Consider the following 21,652-nt stretch of genomic DNA (forward strand, 5'->3'; position numbering starts at 1 on the left):
TCTCATGCCCGCGATTACCGTTTCATACTCCGCCTCGTTATTTGATGCTGCGAAGCCCAATTCATCTTCTGCTCTAATCTATTGTTCTCCGGAGTGACCAATACCACGCCTATCTGCTGCCTGCATCCGTTGCCGATCCATCGGCAAACACCCTCCAACCGTTCCGTACATCCCATGGGTCAAACAATCCAGTTCCTCTTCTCTCTCGGGTTCCAAAACCATCTCCTCCCCCCAGGTAGGATCCTCTGTAGGGAACTCCGCCAAGAACTCCGCCACTGCCTGTGCCTTCTCCGCCGTCCTAACTTGATACTGAATCTTATATGAACTAAGCATCACATCCCATTTCAGCATTCTCCCTGACTTTTCTGCCCTCAGAGCCTGCTTAAGGGGCAAGTTGGTTACCACAATCACTGCGTGGGCTTCGAAATAGGGCTTTAGCTTCAGGGCAGAGAACACCAAGGCAAGGGCGTACTTCTCTACTCGGCTGTACCTAGTCTCCGCATCTAACAAGGTCTTGCTCTGGAAGTACACTGGTCTTTCTACTTTACCTACTACCCGGACGAGGACCGAGCTGATCGCATAATCTGTGACACCCAGGTACAAAAATAACTTTTTTTCCCACTTCGCGACAACCGGGCGTTTCCTCTAGATACCTTTTAAGCCCCCGAATGCCTCTTCGCGACTACCGTCCATTTGAAATCCATGGTGTTCCTCAACAAACCGATCTGCCTACATTTGTCGGATGACTTTGAGATGAATCTGTTGAGAGCCGCGACTCTACCTGCCAACCGCTGCACCTCCTTCACTGTCTGTGGTGACGGCATCTCCACCAGTGATCTTATCTGTTCGGGGTTCGCCTCTATTCCCCGTTGTGTCACAATGTACCCCAGAAATTTCCCCGTGGTGACTCCAAATGTGCATTTCTCTGGGTTGAGTTTCAAATTGTGGACCCGCAGTATCTGGAACATCTCCTTCAACCCCTCCAGGTGCTCTGGTTCTGACATGTTTTTCTCCACCATATTATCGATGTATATCTCAATGCCCCTTCGAATTTTACCCTCAAACATTTTCTCCCCCAATCGCTGGAAAGTAGCCCCTGCATTCTTCAACCCAAATGGCATCCTCGTATAGCAGTATGTGCCTCCTTCCACAACGAATGAGGTCTTCTCCTGATCAGGTCCATACATCGCAACCTGGTTGTACCCCATGGACGCATCCATAAATGAGAATATGCTGAATCTCGCTGCCCTGTCTACCAATTCGTCCACTCGCGGCATAGGATAACTGTCCTTCGGGCACTCCAGGTTTATGTCCGTGAAGTCAACACACATTCGTACCTTCCCATTTTTCTTTGGAACCGCGACTATATTGGACATCCATTCTGTGAACTCCACCTCTCTTATGATCCCTGCACTCTTTAACCTGGCAACCTCTTCTCGGATTCCTTCTGCGTATTTAGTTCTCATCCCCCTCATCTTCGTCTCCACCGCTTCGTCCTCCCTCATATATGTTTATGATGACATGCGAATTCCGGATCTAAACCTGTGACATCCTCTATCCCCCAAGCAAATACGTCCTTGTTCTCCACCAAACACTGCACCAACTTATATTTCCATTCGCCCGTCAGCCTCGACCCAATCGACGTCAACTTCTCCTCTCCGCCCTCTCCCAGGTTCACTTTTTCTGTTTCATCTAAAGTCTTCGGAACCATCGCGGCCTCTTCTGCCCTTTCCACGGCCCCGCACTGTAATTGCTATGCCGGCTTCTTCCTAGGGTTCACTGGTCCACATCCCGGCCCTCGGGACATCCTCTTAATTATTGTTCGGTGACTCGTTCTTGGAGGCCACCCGATCTCCATGAACCTCGTATGTTCCCCGCAGGGTAGGGAAGCGTATGACTTGATAATAGGTCGAGGGTACCGCCTCATCTCATGTATCCATCTCCTCCCCGTGATCGCGTTGTATTGGGAATGGGAGTCGACCACCATAAATCTTGAGAACACCGCCACCGGACTTCGTTGTTACCCGGCAGCGAAGTTCACCCATAGGCTCGTGGACGCCCCATTGAATCCATACAAACTAGTCCGCATGAGGAGGTCTTAGTTGCCCCGGTCGATCCCCATCTCCTCAAGAGCTCCTTGAACAAAGAATCCACCGGCCCCACGGTCAATCAGGACTCTTTTGACCACATAATTACCCATCGCTACCGTAATGACTAGTGCATCCTCATGTGGAATATCCACAGTTCGGAGATCTGCACTGGAGAATGCAATCCTCTCTTCCCCACTCGTTAGCTCCGTGCCGTATCTCTGCCCTCGGTGGGACTCATTGACTTGTTGAATACTCATTCCTCCTCGACCTTATCCCGGTGGGCATTGTGACTCGGTCCCCCAATCAAGATAACATTTATGGTTCCCAATATTCTTCCTGCGGCGGGCACCGGCTCCCTATTTTGTGGTTCCGCTACAAATTCCCTCATCACTCCCTTCTCTACTAATCTCTAAACCAACCATTTTAAGGCATAACAATCGTTTGTTTCATGATTGTGCACCTGGTGATACTTGCAATATGGCTTGTTAGGCATTTCAGCAGGAAAGGTTCGCAGCCCTTCATATCCCGGCACGTTTTTTATCAACGGTAGTATCTCACTCAATGGTCTCGCCAAGGGCACCTGTTCCACCTCGCGGTATGGCTTTTTCTCCCTCTGCTCCCTGCACGCCATTTCTCTTCCCCTCCCCGGCCGTGATGACTGACCGCGGTACCTCTCCCTACCTCTGTCTTTCTGCGCTCTCTTCCTTTTTCTACCGCTGTAACTGCCTTGTAACTGCCTTGGTTCCCCTCTTTGAGTCCTTCTGCATAGTGTCCTCATATCTAATATACTTCTCTACCCGCGGATATAGCTCGTGCAGTGTTGCAATCTCATTATTCGCCACGGATGAAGGTAATGCCGCCCCCGTCGTAGCCCCTTCTCGAACGCTATTACCGCCGTCCTCTCATCCAAATTCTCCACTTTAAGTGTGTCCGCCTTGAAGCGACATAGATACTCCCTGACTGATTCGGCGGACCTTTGTCTGACATTAAATAAGGCCGCAATGTCTACCACCCTCCTCTTCTGATGTATAAAATGATCAACAAACGCTTGCTCCAACTCTTGGAAATTGGTTATGCTGCTTGACGGTAACCGATAGTACCAGTCGGAAGCCCCCCCTTTAAGACTGGCCGGAACATCATACACTGCAGACCATCGTACCTCGCCTCTTGCCAGAGAGGCATCTGCTGCCGAAAGTGATGGATGTGATCTGCCGGATCTCCCGTTCCATCATATCTCTCGAATCTTGGTTGATTGAAGCGTTTTGGTACCTCAGAAGTCCATATAACATCTCGCGGGTGGTTGCGGTTCGATCCATTTACCACCTCGACCGGGCGCCCCCTGAACCATCGTTTGCAGAAGATTCGCCTCCCGGTCGTTGTTTATCATTTGTTGGACTTGCTCCATCGTTAATCCAGTCACCGGGTTGTCCACCAGAGTCGGTCCCTATCCCTCCTCCTCCTCCGCCTTTTCGTTCTCCGATTCCTCCCCTGTCTCTTCCCCGGACTCCTCCTTACTCCTCTCTCTTTCTCTTCTCAGCTCCTCATTTTCCTCCCTCAGCCTTTCAATCTCTTCCCGCATAAGCCGAGCTTCTTCTTCTACCCTTCCCTCCTCTCGCTCTCGCTCTTCCCTTTCCTCCACCGCCGCTTCTGGCATTTGTTCTAAGACTCTTATCTTTCGAGGTCTACCCGCCGCCTTCTTTGGTGCCATTTCAACTGTCCCCACAGACGGCGCCAAATGTTACAACCCAATCCTTGTTACTGTCACTATTCACTGGTTCTTAAAGCACTATTCTCCCCTCCTCTCTGTTGGCCGCTCTCCTATCTTTTCTTAGGTTTTCCCTCGTATCTTAATGAATTTCTTTTCCTTTTTCCTCTCTTCCTCTTTCTCTTTATATCTGTTTCTTCCTCCATCCAGACCCTCCACCTGTCCCTCCATCTCGCGGTCTCCTTCTCTCTGCGTGTAGGGTTTCCGTATTGCAGCCATGTGCCTTAGCTCTGATCCTGTACGACGCGGCTAAATTCCTTTCGTCGACTCGGGTGCATCCTCCCTTTAATATTTCGGACCCCCATACTACCACTACACTCTCCCTCTCCCTCTCCCTCCTTCCTTCTCAACCAAACCTAACTCTCTCTCTCCCCACCACAAACCCATCTCTCCCTCAACTCTCTCTTCTCCACCTCCGTTCACGCCCCTATTGCTTACAGTTATTTAGTTATTTGTATCTATTATTTTTTTAGTCATTTTAACTAAGAAAAAACTCAAAACTCAAAATGTAATATGGACGGTCTATTTTATAGTCGAGTGAGCGGAGCAAACGGTCTTGGCAGAAAGGGGGATATGCGGACAAAAACCAACTTGGTTGGTTTCTGTATGTCTGTCCTCACCTTCTCTCTCATTTTTTCTTCGCCCCCAATACCCTTTCTTCTTCACTCTATCTCTCTCTCTCCCCCGCATCACCCAACTCTCTCTCCCCCCGCAGCTCGGCTCACTCCCCTACTGCCACGCAGTATACTAGTTATATTCATCTTAGTGAAATTGAGTGGTTAAGATAATTCAAGACGTGAACGCCACGGGGAAAGGAGAGAGAAGATTGGGAATACATTGACATTTTTGTTTCTATCGAAACTTTGTAATTCCCCCGAGGCCCCGACATAACCCATATGCCGACATTTCGGACCGAGAACTTTCCAAAGGACACGAAGAGACAAGTTCGTGCAGAAACGGATCTCATCAAAAGTAAAAAACACAGACTGCCACCAACGTAGGACCCAACAAACACACTTTACTTTCTCCTTCCTTTTTATGATCGACTTTCCTCACACTCTTCTAACTTCACACCCTTCACTTAAAACCTAACTTATAAAAGAAGAAAAAAAACTCCAAAACAAACTCTCTATACTTCCGAGAACACCAGAATGAAACCACTAAGCAGCAGCAGTAGTAGTGGCTCATCCTTTTTTTCAGAAGAAGATGAAGAAATTAACACTAGTGTAAAAAACAAGAAACGTATAAAACCTAACGTCATTTTGCCACCTGGTTTTCTTGACCCTCTTCTTCCTCCTGGTGAATATTCACCTACCCTTGACAACAATGTAAGTGGAGTCCTATTTATTATTGTTTTTTGTGAACTTTTGTTATTATTATTATGTATTTATGTGATTGGCTCAACAGGAGGTGCAGAAACTGGATTGTGATCAAAGTTGTATACAGAAAAGGTTATATACTAGTAACACTGAAACAGATAAATTTTTTGTTATATTATATGATATGGTAATGATGTAATTTTTGGTGTTTTAATAAGGGTGTATGAAGATACAGAGCTTGAGACATTGAGTGTATCAGAGCTTATAAATTTGTTGAAAAGAGAGTCAGTGTATTTTGAGAAAGTTGAGAAGATTTTGATTTCGAGAGAGGAAAAGTTGAGACTTGAAAAGGAAGAAGAACATGAGATTTTGTTAGGAATGTTGAAATATGTAGAAGATTTGGAACAAGATTTGAGGGTTTATAGGGATAGGGAATGTGTGGAGCTCGAAGAAACAAATGAAGTTTTGGACCAAGAAACGGATGGAGATGCAAATGGTGCTTGTTCTGACCAGATGATAATTGACGATGACAACTTCAGCTGTAATAAGGAAAAGGAATGTGTGGAATTGGAAGAAAGGAAGGAACATGAAAGTAAAGAAATTGATACTCGGAATGAAAGTGATGGAGGCGTAAGTTGTCCTTGTTTGGACCAGATGGAAATCGAAGATGATGGTTCCAGCTGTGATCAAAGGGTTTCTAAGTTTTCTGTAGGTGATTCTGTTTGCCATTCTCCTGTCGTAGGAAGTGGTGGACAAGCTAAAGGTAATAAGTACAATGTTTCTGTCCTCTTGGCATGATACTGAGTTCTAGTGTAGTTCGAGAAGTCTAATGTGTATGTCATAATGCTCATTGACCATGAAATTTTTTATACAACGACAAAGGTAAAAACAAGTGCTTATTCTTATCCCTATGCATGATCTTGTTTTCATGTGTACTTCGAGACATCTATTGCTATGAGTGATTCGTCGTGATATCAAAGTTGGATGACTACTTTCCAAACACAAACTAGATGATCCTTTTTGTTTTGTTAAACACAGAATTGGAACACCATGTGAACTAACATACTAATGCATTTCAGATGAAGTTTCCGGCAAAGAAAGGAAAATACATGAATCTATAGATACTAAAACTCAAACTGACAGCAATGGAGGTGGAAATGGTGCTTGCTCGGACCAGTTGAAAATCAATGACGATAGTGCGAGCTGTGTTGAAAAGGTTCCTAAGTTTGCTTCTGTTGATTCTATTTGCCATTCTCCTGTTGCAGGAAGCGGTGGTGGACAAGTTGAAGGTAATAATAATGAATGCTTCTGCCCTCTCAAATTTTTGCCTAACCGCGATGCCGTGTTCATGTGTAGTTCGAGATATCTAATGTGTATGTCAACATGCTGATCGACTATTAGTGGTTTTGTCATGATATCAACATTTGATAATTATTTTGATAACGAAATCTAGTTGTTACCTTGTTTTTTTGTGAAAAGAAGGAAAGTGTGTTTTTTGTTACCTTGGATTACCATGTGAACCCAAACACAAATATGTTTCAGATGAAGTTTCCGTCGAAGAAAGGAAAAAACAGGAATATAAAGATACCAAAACTCAAACTGGAAGCCATGGAGGTGGAAATGGTGCTTCATCCGATCAGTTGAAAATCAATGACGATAGTTCAATCTGTGATGAAAAGGTTCCTAAGTTTGCTTCTATTTGCCATACTCCTGTTGCAGGAAGCGGCGGTGGACAAGTTGAAGGTAATAACAAATGCCTCTACCCACTAAAATTTTGGTCTAAGCATTATAGGGTGTTCATGTGCAGTTCGATTAATCTAATGTGTATGTCAAGATGCTGATTCACTATGAATGATCTTATCGTGATATCAACACTAGATAACTACATTGAAATCACAAACTAGTTTATCTGTTTTTTCTGTCTGACAAAATATCAGAACACCAAGTAAACTAAAATACTAATGTGTTTCAGATGAAGCTTTCGGTAAAGAAAGGAAAAAACATGAACCTAAAGATACCAAAACTGAAACTCAAAGCGATGGAGGTGGAAATGGTGCTTGCTCCGGCCAGTTGAAAATCAATGGCGATAGTTTGAGCTGTGCCGAAAATGTTCCTAAGTTGTCTTCTGTTGATTCTATTTGCCATTCTTATGTTGCAGGAAGTGTCGGTGGACCAGTTGAAGGTAATATTATCAAAGCTTCTTTCATCTCAGATTTTTGCCTAACCATGATCTTGTGTTCATGTGTAGTTTGAGACGTCTACTGTGTATGTTAAAATGCTGATTTAGTATTAGTGGTTTTATCATGATATCACCAATTGATAACAACTTTGAAAACAAAAACTTGTTGTTACCTTGTTAAAAAGGAAAGAAATAAATGGAATACCGTATTAACTAAGGCTGTGTATCTTTGGAGTTAAAGAATTCTGGAAAATTAGCTAAGACAGTTATGCATGAAGTTATTAGAAGAGAAAGTTAGCCATCTAATTTAATCATTTAGAAAATTAACACCCTTCTTTGAATGAACTGTGAAAAAATGAACTACAATTTTGGTGCTCCTCCCTTCCCAATCTATCCATGAATTTTTTGCAATCTACCCATGGACTTGAATTTTGCTAGGTTACATTGACACGGGCACGCGTGTCGGTGTCCGACACGGATACGGGGTGTCGGATACGGCGAGCAGTTGAAGATCGACACGGGGACACGGATAGGAATAATTAATTAATTTTTTAATAATTATAAATTTATTAAATTAGATGGTAAATCAGAAATTCGAGGTAAATTAAATACAATATGTGTCCGTGTTTGTCCGACACGGATACGGACACGGACACGTGGATACGTATCTGACACAGATTTTTTTCAAAATATGGCATGTCCATGTAACCTAGGAATTTTGTAATCTATCTTTATATATCCTGGAATCTTAATTCCTTAAATCAAGCACAGCCTAAATGACTGACTTGTTTCATGCAGATGAGGACAGGAAGAAGCGGAAGAGGAATTGGAACAGCAACAAGATGAAAAAGAATATTGATCACGAGGGTTTGGACAAGAAGGTTGATGTGAAGGCAAAGAGCAAAGCAGTAAAGAAGGCAGTGGGGGCAGAGACTCAGTTTTTGGAGAAATCATGCAACAAAAAGAAGAAGAAAACTAATACTGTTGCTGCTAGTATTGTGGTAAAGGATTCTTTGCTAGTACATCCTACTCCTACGTTGCCCTTCTTAGGAGGCCATGCACTTATCTCCATTTAATATAAGAGCTTCCTCATTTTAGATCTTCTTTGTCCTTTTTTCTCACAAAAAATTAACGCACACCATTTAAAATGTGGGTGGACTGGAATCTGATTTGATTGGATAGATTGCACCTGGTTTTATACTAATTTATGCAGTTTATGTAAGTCAAAACTCTGTCTTATCATTCTTTTGTTTTATAGGCACCAACTTACGGACTCAGGCAGTACATGTGTACACAGATGCAGAATCGACCTGGATCTCATAATTTGATTCCGCCCGTTAGTCATAGAAGTGCATTCCGTGTAATTTCACCTGATCTTCTGCCTGGTATTGGTCCAAGAAATTCCGTCACAGTGCCATTTGGTAGTTGTTTAGGCCCTGCACATCCACCTGAGCCTGGTCCTTGGTATCCTGTGGCCTATCCTGGTAGAATTATAAGTCCCAGGCCTATTTCACGTGGTTTTACCCCACCTGAAATCATGAGTAGTAGAGGAACATTTCAAACAAGTGTGAGTTCTGGGGCTCAAGTGGAAGGTTGGTCAAAGAAATATACTTACATTTGTTGAGAATTTATTATTAATTTTCTGATTTTTCTCGGTGCTTATTATGCTGTTGATGTTTGTGTATTTCCTGTTGCATTTAGGTCCTCCTGGTGCTAACTTGTTTGTTTCTAACATCCCTCAAGAATTTGGTGGTCAAGAGCTAGCAGACGCTTTTCAAGCATTTGGAAGGGTCTTGAGTACTCAGGTCTTCTTTAAAGCAACGGGTGTTAGCAAATGCTATGGTAAGCACATATTTATCTTCTTTGCATCTGAAATTAGGGAATTCGAATACTCCATAAGAATTTCATGTGTTGAGCATGAAGTCATCCTTCAAGTGTCCAGCACACAATTCTATAAAGGGTTCAAGTAGCTTAGTTTAGTTGTTAATGGTGGCCTTTAGTGGGCAATTTTAAACACTAAGGGTATTTTCGTCTTTTGGCAAAAAAATAAATGGAAAAAGAAAAAACAAGAGAGAATGAGAGCGGGAGTCCTAGAACACCAAACAGGAATTCAAATAAGGGTGATGATGAGGAAGCTGAGAAACTAGAAACTGAGTTTGAGAGTCTTTATGGGAAAGGCTCTCTTGAAAAATTGCTGCAACAAAGAATGACCAAGATCCACAAGGATCTGTTAGTACAGCGAGAGGAGGAAGATGAAGAGGAACTCTTAAACGTGGGTAAGAGTCCTGATCCACATGCTCCTAATATGCAGAGTGGAGTAACGGGAACAACACCTCATGGAAACATGGAGGTGCAAACCCTAAAACGCAGAACCGAAAATATAGGATCTGAAAAAGATAGTGCGAAACAGAAGGAAATTGCGTAGAGTATGGCAAGCCAAAAAGAGAGTAGTAATCTGATGGCAGAAGTATTGCATGCAATAACTAGTGAGGCTAACACTAGTAGGAATCTTAAAGAGAAATCGGATTCGATTAGGGTTCCTGGTGTGATTCAAGAAACGGCTGAGATAAGAAAAGGAAAAGGAGTCCAACAGAGTACATGGGCAGAAGTTCTGGGGAAGAAAGCACTGGGAAGAGAAGAACTTTCCTATATCGCGCCAACCCTAGTGAACGGGAAGCAAGTTATACATGTCCAGAGCAATCAGTTTACGGATTATCACCAAAAATTTGAGAACTTGGTGGTAGGCTCGTTTGTTGGGAAAAGATTAAACTTTACTTATGTAAAAGAGATAGTCACATGAACATGGGGCATCAAGAGTTTTATTATGAAACCGTATGGGGATATTATGTTCACATTCAAGCTTGAGAGGAAGAAGACAGAATGGCAGTATTAGATGTGGGATCTTTTCATATAGCGAGTTAGCTGTTTGTAGTTAGGCCATGGCGATTGTTCGTTGAAGCAGAAACCAAAGAGTTGAAAAATATACCAATATGGGTGATAGTAAAAGGTCTGCCAATGGAGATGTGGAATAGAGTAGGGTTCAACCAAGTCTGTAGTGCAATTGGAATCCCAATGTTCACAGACAAACTGACAGAAAACATTACAAGGACATCATATGCGCGAGTCTGTATTGAAGTGGATACAAAGTGTGCTTATCCGGAGGGAGTGCCAGTAGTGTTAGATCAGAAAAGAGAATATAAGGTGGGGTTCGAGTATAATTGGAAGCCACCAAGCTGTAAACACTGAAGTATTTGGTCACATTGATCAAAACTGCCTAAAGAAGATTCATGAGAGGAATGAAGCATCCAATATCATCTGGTTGCGAAAGGAGGTTTAAGTAGTTAAAGAGAGGGAGGAGAGTGCAAAAACAGATAAGATGCTAGAGGATCAAGGTGGAGAGAAGATACAAGAGGATCAAGGTGGGAAAGAGAAAGATAAAGAAACAACACCAGTATTAGAGAAGGAAAAAGATAACAATGAAGAAAAGGGATGGGAAATACCAAAGAAGAAAAATACGATTCGGTCACCAAAAAGAAAAGTAGTAGAGAGTGACCAATGTGTTGAGATAGAGCAAGTAAGAGAGGATGGAGAAGAAAGGAGAGTATAGATTCAAGAAGAGAGAAAGAGTGAAGAAAGGACAAAAGCAAAAGAAAAGGAAGTTGTCAGAGATAAAAGCCTTAAGAAACAAGGAGGAATAGGTACAGAGGGCAGGTCTAAACAAAATGTGTTAACAAAGATTCCAACAACAGTGAAACCTACCACAGTGGTTGCCAAGTACGGCCACTATAATACATGAAATGGTTCCAAATGATGATAAATCTGGGATGTTGGAATATGTGGGGGTTTAACAAAAAATTTAAGCAAGTAGAAGTGAGGGAGATGATAAGGAAACATGAGCTGAGTATGATGGGGTTGATCAAGCATAGAGTAAAGAAGAAGAATATTGATAGGGTAATAAGGAACTGTTGTCATGGGTGGAACTTAGAGACAAACTATGAGTTCTGCGAGAGAGGAAGAATATGGGTCTGCTGGAACCCGAGCAATTGCACAGTGGTGATTAAGAAGAAAGAGAAACAGTGTATCACGATGGAGGTCACGACAGTTTCAAATGAGAGATTCATGGTGTCATATGTGTACGCAAGCACTGAATTGGTAGATAGGAGGGAGCTATGGAGAAGTATAGTAGACTTGTCAATAACGATACAGGAGCCATGGCTGATTCTTGGGGACTTTAACTCTATCTTGAGTCCGCCAGAAAAAGTTGGAGGGAATGATGCAAGGACCAACTTCTCAGAGTTTTTAAACTGTGTGACACTTGCTGGGCTGGTAGACATGAGATATAAAGGTAACTTCTTTACATGGAATAATAAACAGGAGAATAGAATTAGTTACAAGCTGGATCGAGTTGCAATGCAGCATGGGTTGGACGATATGATGACATGGAAACAAATTTCATGAATCCAGGGGCTATATCTGATCACAGTTCGATGGTAGTATACTCTACCATACAGAAAAATCACAACAAGAGAGCCTTTTGATTTTTTAACTTTTGGGCAAAAGAGGAGGGCTATATGGAGGTGGTACAGAATGCATGGGCCAATAGTGTGGTGGGCAATCCAATGTACAGATTCATGAAGAGATGAAAACTCACGAAGGTGGCTCTCATAGCATGGAACAAACAGGATGTAGGAGATGTAACAAAAAGAGTGGAGAGGACAAAAGCAGAGTTGGATTTTATACAAACAGAGCTACAAAATACACTGACAGAGGTGGAGCTGGTAAGAAAAGAAAGGAGTGCCATCACAAATCATGTTAAGGCAGCTACAACAAAGGAAGATTGTTATAGGCAGAAGTCACGAGATCAAATTATAGCGTCAGGAGATAATAACACTGCCTATTTCTTCAAGTCTGTTCAAGCTAGGAGAAAGGTCAACAAGATAACTTGCCTTGTGAAGCCAGATGGGACCATCATAGAAGATCTGAATGTAATAGGGGAACAATGTGTTGCATATTACAAGGAGTTATATGGGCCAGAACAGATGGAAGAGGTGGACTTCTCTATATTTGAAACTTTACCTCCTAAGCAGCACATAAATGATGATCAGATGGAAGCACTGCAGAGAGAAGTTACTAGAGATGAAATAATAGAAATAGTGATAGTGATAAAGCACCAAGGAAGGATGGCTTCTCATCTTTCTTTTTTAAAAGTGCTTGGAGGATTATTTGGGATGATTTCGTCAAAGCAGTTCAGAATTTCTTCAGATCAGGTATGATGCTAGGAGAAGTTAATGCTACTTGTATTACTCATTCCTAAAATATGAAGTCCCACTTCTTTGGGGGATTACAGGCCTATTGCATGCTGTAGTGTAATGTATAAGTGCATAACAAAAGTCTTAACTGCAAGAATGAAGAATCTTATAGACATGGTGGTGGCAAACAACCAGTCAGCTTTCATTCCTGGAAGATGTATTCAAGACAATATTTTGTTATCACATGAGTTGTTACATAACTACCATTTGAGAAAGGCTTAACACAATAGATGTGCTGCTAAGATTGATTTGAGAAAGGCTTATGATTTAGTTAGATGGGAAGCAGTAGAGTTTGCACTTCAGAGAATAGGGCTGCCAGAGGAGTTCATACAGTGGGTAAAAGTGTGCATACAAACACCTTGTTAGTCAATCATGATCAATGGGGCTCCATATGGGTTCTTAAGACAAGGTGACCCCATGTCACCTTACCTGTTTGTGTTGGTAATGGATATTTTTTCTGAAATTATGATGCATTCGGTGAGAAATGGTGAGTTTAGACTACACTACAAATGCAAAGACCCTATAATAAAACATCTATCTTTTGCGGATGATCTGATTGCATTTATGTATGGAGAAGTGGGTATAGCGGCTTGCTTGAAGGAAAACTTGAAACTATTCAAGAAGCGTACAGGACTGGAGGTAAATATGAGTAAAAGTCAGTTGTTTTGCTCGGGAATGGATTCAAATGTGATAACAGAGGTTCAGGCAATACTAGAGTTTCAAGAAGGCTCATTACCAGTTAAGTACCTAGGGCTACCACTGATAACTACAAGGCTAACATCTGTTGATTGTGGTCCTATGATAACAAAGCTCACAGATAGGGTGCAGAGTTGGAAGGGATGTTTTCTCTCTTATGCAGGAAGAGTTCAACTCATAAAGTCGGTCCTCAACAGTTTGAGCATTTGAGCGTATACAGGATGTCATCATTTATTATCCCACAAAAAACAATAGAAGAGATGAACAAAATATGCAAGAACTTTCTTTGGAATGGTACAAATTGTTCTCTATCACATGCACTGATAGGATGGGAGGAAATATGCTACTCATATGATGAGGGAGGGCTAGCAATTTGAGACTTAGCAAGGGTTAATCAAGCAGCAGCTATGAAGCATATCTGGAACATAGTAAGTGACAGAAGCAACTTATGGGTACAATGGGTAAAGAGGAACCTCATCAAGGGGAGAAACTTCTTGCAAATCACGATACCAAGTGATTGCTCCTGGGCATGGCGAAATATATTGAAGCTTAGAAAGGATGCGTCTTTCTTTGCTATGAACCTGATAGGGGATGGAAACAACACAAGTTTGTGGCAAGATCCTTGGCACCCAGCAGGAATTCTGAAGGAATACTTCCCACAGGAGCTGCGATACAGATCCACATGCAACATGAATGCTACAGTATTGTCTATAATAGAGAATGGGAGATGGAGGGTGCCAAGCCATTTCATCTACCTGGAATAATAACAGAGATGTTAGATGAAGTAAAGATCACAGGAGAGGAAGACCAAATAGTGTGGGCTCAGTCTCAGCAAGGAAGCTACACTATGAAGGACACATATGACAGTGTCAGAGGTATGAAAGTTCCAGTGAGGTGGTATAGCATTGTGTGGTTTACAAACCGAATACCCAGGCATTCTTTTATAACATGGATGGCACTCAAAAAAGGAATGAAAACTTTGCAGAAGTTGAGAGAATGGAAGACGATTCAGGATGATACTTGTGTGCTCTGTGCTCTGTTGGAGAGAAATAGAGACAGAAGACCACCTATTCTTTGACTGTACTTATGCTTAGTATGTATGGGCGGAACTGATAATGAGAGCGGGATACTCAAGGAGAAGATCAGCAACGTGGAATGAAGAGATACAGTGGGTTATCAAGGTGAGTGAAGGTAAAGGAGGGAAACAAGATGCGTTTCGATTACTGTTCACAGGATACCATTATTGGATTTGGCGGGAAAGGAACAGCAGAATATTTGAAAACAAAGTTTCATTAGCAGCCACTGTAGTGAAGCTTGTTATCAAAGATGTCAGAACGAAACTCATATCCATGAACATCAAAATGGACAGAGGGCCCGAAAGAGATGAATTCATGAATACGTGGAATATGGAAGTGATGGAAAGACGAACCAGACGAATCAAATGTAAGTGGGAAAGAGCTCCAGCAGGAATATATAATCTGAATTCGGATGGCACGTTAACAAGTAATGGAGGGGGATGGGCAGCTGCTGTACGTAATGAGAGTGGAGAGGTGATAGTTGCTGCACATGGAAGGTCAGAGTACAATAGCATTGCGATAATAGAGCTTGAAGGTGTAGAGCAAGGACTACAATTGGCGATGAAATATGAAGTTACAAGACTGAAGGCACAAACAGACTTGCAAAATGTGGTAGCATTCATCACAAAGAATGTCTACCCATGGGAAGCAATACATCTGATGGTGAGCTTGAGAAGAATGGCAGCAACACTCGAATATTTTTCTATTGTTCATATCTATAGAGAATGTAATAAGCTAGCGGATGCGCTTGCTTCTAAAATCCCAGCTGTTAGTTGTATAGAATTAATTCCTAGTTTGCAGAGGATGTAAAGAAAATAGGATTTGAGGATGCAGCAGAGAGAGAGAGAGTATGTGAGAGAATGTAATGGAAACTAAGTTCGTTTATTTTATTAATAATATAGGGGTAAGGGACCTCTAAAAGACCCTGCTTTCTGATTAAAAAAAAAAAAAAAATGTCCAGCACACAAGAAAACATTTAGATGATTTTCATATCAGCTTTATGAAGGTCATTTATATCTAGAACCTTAAAACTTCATGATCGTGCTCATTGCATTACACATTTAAGTTAGATTTTAAATAAACTATGCTCTTCAGTCTCTGTATCTCCTTTGCATCTGCAGGATTTGTCAGTTACGACTCACCAGCCGCTTCCCATGCTGCGATTATTAGGATGAATGGGTGTCAGTTGGGTGGGAAGACGTTGAAAGTGCAGTTTAAGAGATATGACAAGCATAACAAATTTAACTCACAATGACTGAGATATGGAAGGAAGCAGAATTCTCTACCACCTCTGCTGGCAACCATCCTTGCCTTTTGTAGTTACTGTGGCATGAGCCAGAATGACGTATAAATGGAGGATAATTGATCTTTTTGCATGTATTATGCTATCTGTTCTTGTGCTGAGATAAAACTGATAGTTCCCATGTTGCAACATGTTATCGTGGTGCATTTCTGCATAGTATTTGCAATTTATTATACATTTAGACATTTATTATAAAGTAATCAATCTTCCCTTGAGGTTTTCTGTTGGTATTCGACTGCTGATTCAGCTGCCTATTGCCGCATTACGTTGGTTGTTTAGTGTTCTTTGGAATTTTGTTGCTCTTGTTTGCAAGCTCTGCAGTTCAATAAATTTTGACTTTCCAGACTGGTGCTTTTGGCAAGTATTACCATCTGAGGATCGTGTATGTGAACCTGTTTTCGTCATCTTTATCTTTTGTTTTTTCTAAAACTTTTTTTTCCACTTTTTTCCGTGTTAAAGATCCAATGTTTGTGTGTCCTCAAAGTGGTAGCTTATCCTTGATTGAAACTGCTATATTCTAATCTTTGGTGTTAATGTGATTTTGGTGATGTTTTACTAGCCGCCACAGGCTTTCCTCCAGTCCAAGCAATGTCTTTATACTGGTGTTTCGATTTCCATGTTATGTGAACTGCTGTGTTCATCCTGTTGTTTGTGTTGATGACATTTTGATTTGCTGTCACACTTCAGGTACTTCTACTTTCTTTTTTTGTGCATATTGATATCTTGGTTTCTTTTCTTTTTCTAGTGAAATATGTTTTGGTTGCTTAATCATACCCTATTTGGCCCGAGCGTAAAGGTTCTGCTGTTTTGTGTCTGGATACAGGAGAATGTTCTGCAATATGTCAATCTTTATCTTGTTTGATGCCATTGGACCTCACCATATTGATACTGTCGCACAACTTTAACATATTTTTCATTGGATGATCTTCTTTTCTCTATTGCAGGAGGCTAATAGATGTATAAGCATCAGAATGCATCTGGAATACGGTTAAGGACTTCAGGTACCTTTTTTGATGTATGAATCGGATCATGTTATTTTCTACGAGAACCGGTGTTATCTTTTCCCTCGATATACATAAATAAACATTGGCAGAAGAAACGATTAGTTGAATCTACAAAGATGAAAATAAAAAGAACCTATATCTTTAAAGAAAACCCTGAAAGTGTTATTCTTTGGGTTTTGGGATTTGACATTTATGTGTTTGTACTCACCTTTGATGTTACGTATCTATCTTTACCAATAAGATAGGTAAAATGTATGTTAGATTTTCTTTCTTGTATCCTCGAATTATCATAGTTATTTTCACCCATATATCAAATCTACAAGAAATTGGTTATGTTGCGTATCCTCAAAATGTCACAACTTATTACCTAAATAGCGAATCTCCGTGAAATTGTTACGGTTTGAAACAATATCTAGAGTTTCTTGGAAAAAAATTAAAGCTACAAACAAACTGGTGAGTATTAAAAACATGAGCATTATAAGGACACGCAGACTGTCAATAGTGCCTTGTAATTCTAGTAAGGCAATCGTGTAAGATTTGCCTTGATTCATCTAAAAACACGAGATGATGTTAATTGATAGCAAGCACTTTGGAGACAAACTTATAAAGACTCAAGCAAGCTATTTATTCTATAATTGGCAATATTTTCCACTCCTCTTTTTGTTGGAGTGAGTTTGAGAAAAGTGGTATTAAGGCACCAATAAAAGGAAAGAACTTCTCCTGAAATTCTTTAATCACTGACATTACGTCATACTTCATATATTTCCCACTCCGCTTATAGAACATTGAGGGGGTGTGTTTGAGAACGGGAATTGGAATGCTCGTGAGAATTAGTACTTCACTCGCGAAGTGTTAGCATGACTACGATAATATTCTATGAATGTTTGAACAGGATTATGTGGTGAAAACTAATCAGTTATTTGCAGATGTAATATAGCTTAGAGTTTGTGATGTACTATGCGTAAAATATTAATGGAAAGTAGGATTCGGAAATTTATCTTAATTTTCTTGGAAATTTGCATTGCAGATGTGAAGAATTTGACATACATGTCAGCGTTCCAAAAGATTTGGTTCCTGACTTTCAAAGGACGCTCTGTGAATGGGGATTCTAGAGCAAGTGTCCTGGATTTTAGTATTTTACAGGTAACAGAATGCAAGATTGCGAACTTTGACTTCTACATCAAACGTCTTTTGTTGCACTAGTATTATTGACGAGACTTTCACTTTCGTAGTTATTGTTTACTAACTAAAAATTATGACTTTTTTCTATAAACATTTTTCTGTGCTTTTGTTGATTAAATTTGAGCACAATACTGCAAAGGAGAGTTGGGTGAAACAACTTTTGCACATGCCAAAGCATTGATGGCGAAATGGTTGTGGAGGTATGAGGAGGAAGAGGAGCATTTGTGGTGAAAGGTAGTGATGGATAAGTACGACGAGGGAGCTAGTAAGTGGCCTACGAAGGAACCTACAAATCCATATTGGGTCACGCTTTGGAGGGCCATTGTTAATGTGTTGAGTGATTTTTCTCAAAGGTGTTGCTTCACACCTTGTACCGGAGAGTCTATCTCTTTTTGGGATGATATTTGGGTGCGAGAGACACCATTGAGGTACCAATTTGGTGAAATATGTATGTTAGAAATTTGGTGAATTATATATACATATATATTATATGTTGGCCACTAGCAAGTATGCAAAAGTAGCAGACTATATGACTGGAGAGGTGAATGGAGTAGAGTGGAATGTAACGTTAAGAAGGGAATTGAATCACTGGGAGAAGTGATACTTAAGATTCTTTTTTGTCTACAATTTATGAAGAGGGGGAGAGGGACAAGAGGAGATGGGTGTGAGACAATTAGGAGTTCACGGTGATGTCGTTCGACTAAGTGTCGGCCAAGAAGTGGAAAAATTAAGAGGACAGGAACTGATGCATAACTTTCCTTACAATAAGATATGGAGGAGTTCAATTACTCTTAGGGTGGGTTTCTTTTGTTGGCTTGCTTTCCTGGAGATAATTAAAACAAAATATCTTGAATAGAAGAGGTATGGAACTCCAAAATATTTGTTCTCTATGCAAAGAGGAAAAGGAGAGCGTAGATCATATTCTTCTCACTTGTGCCTTTTCAAAGAAAGTGTGGGAGCTTGTCTTCTCGTCTTTTAACAAACCTTGGTCGTATCGACTAACATCTAGGAGGCGCTTAGTAGAAAGGTAAATTTGCTACCGCTTTCTAACAAGGCCTTATGGATAGCGGAACATCTACCTAGTGCTTTTGTATGAAACTTGTGGAATGAGGGAAACACAAGGGTTTTTCAGCTACATGTTTGGGCAAATCCTTGCTTTGAAGGGTCACATATCAAGATTGTATTTGTAATTGGGATACTCTTGTCGTGTAAATTGGGTTTGTAATTGAGGAGGCAAGTTTGGTAGTTGGTAGCTTGTAGTGTCATTCTACGAGAACCAATCCTTGTAAACTTTTGTAATTGTCGAAGCTCAACTCACCAGCCGCTTCCCAGACTGCGATTTATGAGATGAATGAGTGTCAGCTGGGTGGCTAGAAGTTGTGCAGCTTAAGAGAGACAACAAGCACAACAAAACTTACTGACAAAGGCTGAGTTATGGAAGGAAGCGAAGTTCTCTACCACCTATGGTAGAAACTAACCTTGGTTTTTGGAGTTACTACGGTATCAGCCAGAGTGTCGCATGGATGGGAATTGGAGGATAATTCATCCTTTTTTGCCTTATGCCATCCTTTCTTGTGTTGAGGGAAAACTGATAGTTTCTTTGTGTGTTGAACTCCCTGGGACTTGTTATCATGGCGCATTTCTGCACAATAATTGTAAATTATGTACCATGGAAGTTCATTTAGACACTAATGGATAATATTAAGCATCAGTTATAATCTTTTTTAATGTTTACGTCGGAGTTGGTTTCGTTTAAAAAGGCTCGACGATTTTTCTGTTAATTAACCAATTGACACTCCCAAGCAGGGGCAGATCCAGGATTTTGAATCAAGGGGGGCTGCTAGTACAAATTTTAACTAATAATTTTTTTTGAAGGTGAAATAGTGTCTTATTATAACTACTATTTTTTTTCAACTGAAAAGTTGGGGGAGGGGGGGGAGGGGTCGATCCTCCCCAAGTCCTAAAGAAGAGTCATGATCTTCCATTTACTGTTTACTGTTCAATCGTCAGTTTATATATGTAGCATAGTGATTGCTTTGAAGCTCTGTACGGTTTAAATTTGGTCTAAATTGTTGACACATTATGGTGTTCTGCAGGAACAACAGATATACAGCAAGACAAGAATGCTCCCTTCTCAGTATCTTAAGATACTGGAAGTCATCTCAATAGAGATACTTGAGGGCATTATCACGAAGAAATCTGATACTCACTGCTTTTTCAAAGTCAGCTCAGCCAAAGCAGATAAAGCGAATGTCCTTAGATGATCATCAGACTCATTCAATTTTATAGTTAAAGAATGGTGTTTATATACTGCACATTTTTCCTTTGGATTTTACTGCAAATCTGCCATTAGTACAGTTAGGTTGTGCTATTTTATTAAAGATGGAAAAGTGTAAGTTAATGTGAGAGTAATCATGTAAAGGGCTGAGACTGAAGGTTCTAGTGAAGTGTGTATGTTACGAAAAAAAGTAGATGAACAGACTCATAATATTTTAGCTGCTTGTGGAGTTGTGGTTATTTTGGAGTAAGTCAGTGGTGAGGCAGACACCCCATTGTACGTGGTGTCGTAGCTGCTTGCCCTGTGGTAGGTATAGGTTCACTGCATTAGGTAGAAGCACCATTGCTTGCGACTTATATAGTTATACAGTATGTGTTCTAAAGATACAGCACCGATTAAGCAATACTTTAGAATGGTTCGTTTGCTCTGGAATAAAATGTTACAAATGCTTCAGGAATTCTTGCTTCCACTGGAACTTTGTAAGTCTCTATACATATTGAATGGATGTCGTGTATACGTGTGAAATGGTCAAATGGATATCTTGATTGATCCTAAACAAATAAATGAATGGATTTACTTCCAGACACAATAAGGAGATATTTGCGGTGATTTATGCAGTGCACAAATGGCGTTCAAGATTATCACTGATATGGTATTGCGTCCTCAAATATATCATAGAACAGTGTATTGCGCGCTACTACACAAGACCAAAACAACGGAATTTGCGTACCAATCGCTAGGGCGGACTGAGTGTGGGCAAGATAGCATAGGTGACTCAACACTAACACTACATCTATTACTGGACACAAATATTTTCTAGTACGTATAAACGTGCGTTTGTTACTGAATTTTTATGGCCTGGATTCTGGAGTGCATATATGTCAAAGGCGAGGGATATGAGCCACTAGATTCCCCATGCATCCTCTTCTATAGTGCAACCTTAGGATTCCCGTATTTGGGATCTGAGGACCCGGTACACCTGCCCACCCAGGCCAGGATGTCTGGCAAGGGATCGAAGTGTCTCTATTGTGGAATGCGACTGACACTCACTGGCATGTCCCAAAAATTGCATGACCCTATGATAATTTTGTATTTCAAAAGCTTTTTGGCGTCCATATATGTGCTAATAAGCTAATCTATGAGATTTCAAAAGTCAGCATTTTAATCGGGAACAAAATGAGCACAAACTCACAAAGATGGTTAAGAAAGTTTACTATAATTAATGAGACAGGATATACAATGATGAATTGAAATTTTATTATTGCTAATGTATAAGAAAGTTAAGAGAGAAGAGAGTTCGGCTTTGTTAATATTCGACCTCCTCTCACTTTTTCTTATATAAAAAAAAGTCAATTTATTACCCCGGCCCAATTTGAGGTTTATAATTATGTTGGGTACAACATAGAGTTCAATACACTCTATGCCCAAAAACCACTGTTCTTAAAATCGGT

At 40.8% G+C, this 21,652-nt stretch overlaps 1 protein-coding gene across 2 annotated transcripts; it reads left to right on the forward strand.

The window, feature by feature from the left end:
• Window positions 1–4,811: 4,811 nt before the first annotated feature.
• LOC147475192 (uncharacterized) lies at window positions 4,812–20,420 on the forward strand. 2 transcript variants are annotated; one of them, XM_086581923.1, is made up of 13 exons: window positions 4,812–5,183; window positions 5,263–5,306; window positions 5,393–5,937; window positions 6,254–6,463; window positions 6,717–6,917; window positions 7,147–7,356; window positions 8,152–8,354; window positions 8,612–8,945; window positions 9,055–9,195; window positions 15,556–16,424; window positions 16,682–16,738; window positions 17,769–17,884; window positions 20,020–20,420. In XM_086581923.1, exons 1-10 carry the CDS (start codon window positions 5,007–5,009, stop codon window positions 15,687–15,689), a joined length of 2,199 nt encoding a protein of 732 aa, XP_086438049.1. In that variant the 5' UTR covers window positions 4,812–5,006; the 3' UTR covers window positions 15,690–16,424; window positions 16,682–16,738; window positions 17,769–17,884; window positions 20,020–20,420. The 2 variants fall into 2 exon arrangements, with proteins under 2 accessions (XP_086438049.1, XP_086438050.1); XM_086581924.1 differs by having other exon boundaries at window positions 4,873–5,183; window positions 5,272–5,306.
• Window positions 20,421–21,652: the final 1,232 nt, after the last annotated feature.

The sequence above is a fragment of the Coptis chinensis genome, chromosome 9 (genome assembly GCF_015680905.1).
Source record: "Coptis chinensis isolate HL-2020 chromosome 9, ASM1568090v1, whole genome shotgun sequence".
Classification (NCBI taxonomy): Eukaryota; Viridiplantae; Streptophyta; class Magnoliopsida; order Ranunculales; family Ranunculaceae; genus Coptis; species Coptis chinensis.